This window comes from Saimiri boliviensis (genome assembly GCF_048565385.1).
Source record: "Saimiri boliviensis isolate mSaiBol1 chromosome 9 unlocalized genomic scaffold, mSaiBol1.pri SUPER_9_unloc_1, whole genome shotgun sequence".
NCBI classification, from domain to species: domain Eukaryota; kingdom Metazoa; phylum Chordata; class Mammalia; order Primates; family Cebidae; genus Saimiri; species Saimiri boliviensis.
In genome coordinates this window covers 301,431-305,080 of record NW_027412495.1, presented here as the reverse complement: position 1 = coordinate 305,080, position 3,650 = coordinate 301,431, and the positions used below count along the sequence as shown (strand labels likewise).

Sequence of the window (3,650 nt, the reverse complement as noted above, 5' to 3'; positions counted from 1 at the left end):
GAAACCCACTGGACTGAGTTTCACAGCCAGCACAACACTGTGGTATCTGCCCAGGATGGTGGAGCTCGGTGAGGAGAAGGGCATCCATGATTACTGAGGCAGTCCAGCCATTACCAAGGCAGTTTGCCATTACCAAGGCAGTCCCCCACTACCGAGGCTGTTCCAACTTTGCCTGTGTAAACAAAATTGCAAGGAAGTTTACATAGCATCAGGACAGAGCCCACAGAAGCTCAGCAATGCTTCTGCTGTCAGACATGACTAGACTCCTTCCTTGCTGGGCAGAGCATCTCTGAAAAAAAGCAGCAGCACCAGGGACTTATAAATAAAGCCCTACCTTCCCGGGACAGAGGGCCTGGGAAAAGCGGCAGTTGTGAGTTCCACTGCAGCATGCTTAAATGTCCCTGCCCAGCAGCTCTGAAGGGAGTAACGGATCTCCCAGCACAGCACTTGTAATAAGAGACACACTGCCTCTTCAAGCAGCTCCCTGAACCCCATATATCCAAAGAGACACCTCATACAAGAGAGCTCTGGCTGACATCTGGCGGGTACCCTTCTGGGATGAATATACCAGAGGAGGGAACAGGCAGTAATCGTTGCTGTTCTCCAGAGCCTTCATGTGATTCCCAGGCAAGCAGGGTCTGAAGTGGACCTCCAGTAGTCCTGCAGCAGAGGGACCTGACTGTTAGAAAAAAAAATTTTTTTAAAGAAGGAAATAGTTTCAACATCAATAGAATGTCCACTCAGAGACCCCATCCAAAGTCACACACTTCAAAGACCAAAGGCAGATAAATCCACCAAGATGGGAAGAAACCAGCACTAAAAGGATGAAATCATGAAAAACCAAAACAACTCACCTGCTCCAAGAAATCACATTTCCTCACCAGAGAGGGAACAAAATTGAATAGATAACGAGTTTGATAAATTGACAGAAGCAGGCTTCAGAAGGTGGATAATAACAAACTTCTCTGAGCTAAAGGTACATATTCTAACCCAATGCAAAGAAACTAAGAACCTTGAAGAAAGATTCAATGAAATGCTAGCTAGAATAACTAGCTTAGAGAAGAACATAAGCAACTTGATGGAGCTGAAAAACAAAGCACAAGAACTTCATGAAGCATACACAAGTTTCAATAGCCAAATTGAACAAGCAGAAGAAATAATATCAGAGATTGAAGATCAAATCGACAAAATAAAATTAGAAGGCAAGATTAGAGAAAAAAAAATGAAAAGAAATAAACAAAGGCTCCAAAAAATCTGAGATTATGTGAAAAAAACTAATCTATGTTTGATTAGTGTACCTAAATGTGATGGGGAGAATGAATCCAAGCTGGAAAACAGTCTTCAGAATATTATCCAGGAGAACTTCCCCAACCTAGAAAGGCAGGCCAGCATTTAAATCCAGGAAATACAGAGAACACCACAAAGATATTCCTCAAGAAGAGCAACCCCAAGGCACATAATCATCAGACTCACTAGGGTTGAAATGAAGAAAAAGATGCTATGTGCAGCCAGAGAGAAAGATCGGGTTATCCACAAAGGAAGCCCATCAAACTCACAGTGGATATTTTGGCAGAAATCCTACAAGCCAGAAGAGAGTGGGGGCCAATATTCAACGTCCATAAAGAAAAGAATGTTCAACCCAGAATTTTATATCCAGCCAAACTAAGCTTCATAGGTGAAGGAGAAATAAAATACTTTATAGACAAGCAATTGCTGAGAGATTGCATCACCATGAGACCTGCCTTACAAGAGTTCCTGAAGGAAGCACTAACCATGGAAAGGAACAACCAGTACCAGCCACTGCAAAAATGTAGCAAATGGTAAAGACCATTGATATAATGAAGAAACTGAGTCAACTAATGGGTGAAACAACCAGCTAGTATCAAAAAATAGCAGGATCAAGTTCACACATAACAATATTAACCTTAAATGTAAACGGGCTACATTCCGCAATCAAAAGACATAGACTGGCTAATTGAAAAGTCAAGACCCATCGGTGTGTTCTATTCAGGAGACCCATCTCATGTGCAAACAAACACATAGACTCAAAAGAAAGGGATAGAGGAAAATTTATCAAGTAAATGGAGAGCAAAAACAAGCAAGGTTTGCAATCCTAGTCTCTGATAAAATGGACTTTAAACCAACAAAGATCAAAAGACACAAACAAGGGCATTACCTAATAGTAAAAGGATCAATGCAACAAGAAGAGCTAACTATTCTAAACATATATGCACCTAATACAGGAGCACCCAGATACATAAAGCAAGTTCTTTTTTTTTTTTTAAAGACATTTATTCAGCATCACGATCAGACTATTACATTTAGCAATCAACAGCATGGATGCAAAAAAAAAAAAAAAAAAGAAAAGAAAAAAGATAAAGAAAAAGAAAAAAAACTACATTAAAACCCTTTGTTGGAATGCTTTACACTTTCCACAGAACAGAAACTAAAATAACCTGTTATACAATTAGTCACAAATACAGTCCTCGAGTTTTTTGCCCATACACATGAGTATTTGTCTAAATCATGTCTTCTTTGTAGCAGCTAGACCCTGCCACCACTGTGCTTGGCTGAGTTCACAAATCTATTGTAATCTGTAGCTTCCCTGTCACTTCTCTGGCTCTCCTCTCCTGCTAAGCTTTGTTTCCTAATTAAAATCTTCTGCCACTGCCATAGCTACTGCTGCTACTGGAACCACCATAGCCACCTTGGTTTCGTGGTTTGGCAAAGTATTGGCCGCCACCACCATAGGGGCCAGAGCTTCTGCCTCCAAAGTTTCCTCCCTTCATGGGTCCAAAACTTGAAGACTGATTGTTGTAATTGCCAAAATCATTGTAGCTTCCACCACCTCCAAAATTGCCTCCATCATTACCAAATCCGTTATAGCCATCCCCACTGCCACCATATCCACCACCACCACGGCTACCACCAAAGCCACCACGAACACTGAAGTTTCCTCCACGACCAAAGTTGTCATTCCCACCGAAACCACCTCCACGACCACCACCAAAGTTTCCAGAACCACTTCGACCTCTTTGGCTGGATGAAGCACTAGCCATCTCTTGCTTTGACAGAGCTTTCCTAACTTCACAGTTGTGTCCATTCACTGTATGGTATTTCTGAATGACAATCTTATCCACGGAGTCATGGTCATCAAAGGTTACAAAGGCAAAGCCCCTTTTCTTGCCACTGCCTCTGTCAGTCATGATTTCAATCACTTCAATTTTTCCATACTGTTCAAAATAATCTCTTAGGTGATGTTCTTCAGTGTCTTCTTTAATGCCACCAACGAGTATTTTTTTCACAGTTAAGTGGGCACCTGGTCTTTGAGAATCTTCTCTTGTGACAGCTCTCTTTGGTTCCACAACTCTTCCATCCACTTTGTGTGGCCTTGCATTCATGGCTGCATCCACCTCCTCCACAGTTGCATACGTGACGAACCCAAAGCCCCTGGAGCGCTTGGTGTTTGGATCTCTCATTACCACACAGTCTGTGAGCGTTCCCCATTGCTCAAAATGGCTCCTCAGGCTCTCATCGGTTGTTTCAAAGCTCAACCCTCCAGTGAAGAGCTTCCTCAGCTGCTCCGGCTCTTTAGGAGACTCTGACTTAGACATGATCGCAGGGAGAAGAGAGACTTTAACGATGTTTCT

At 42.3% G+C, this 3,650-nt stretch overlaps 1 protein-coding gene across 1 annotated transcript; it reads right to left on the bottom strand.

The window, feature by feature from the left end:
* Positions 1-2,594: 2,594 nt before the first annotated feature.
* On the bottom strand, positions 2,595-3,650 carry LOC120367892 (heterogeneous nuclear ribonucleoprotein A1-like). The gene has a single exon (XM_039479625.2). The coding sequence runs from the start codon at positions 3,612-3,614 to the stop codon at positions 2,652-2,654; it is 963 nt and encodes a 320-aa protein (XP_039335559.1). The 5' UTR covers positions 3,615-3,650; the 3' UTR covers positions 2,595-2,651.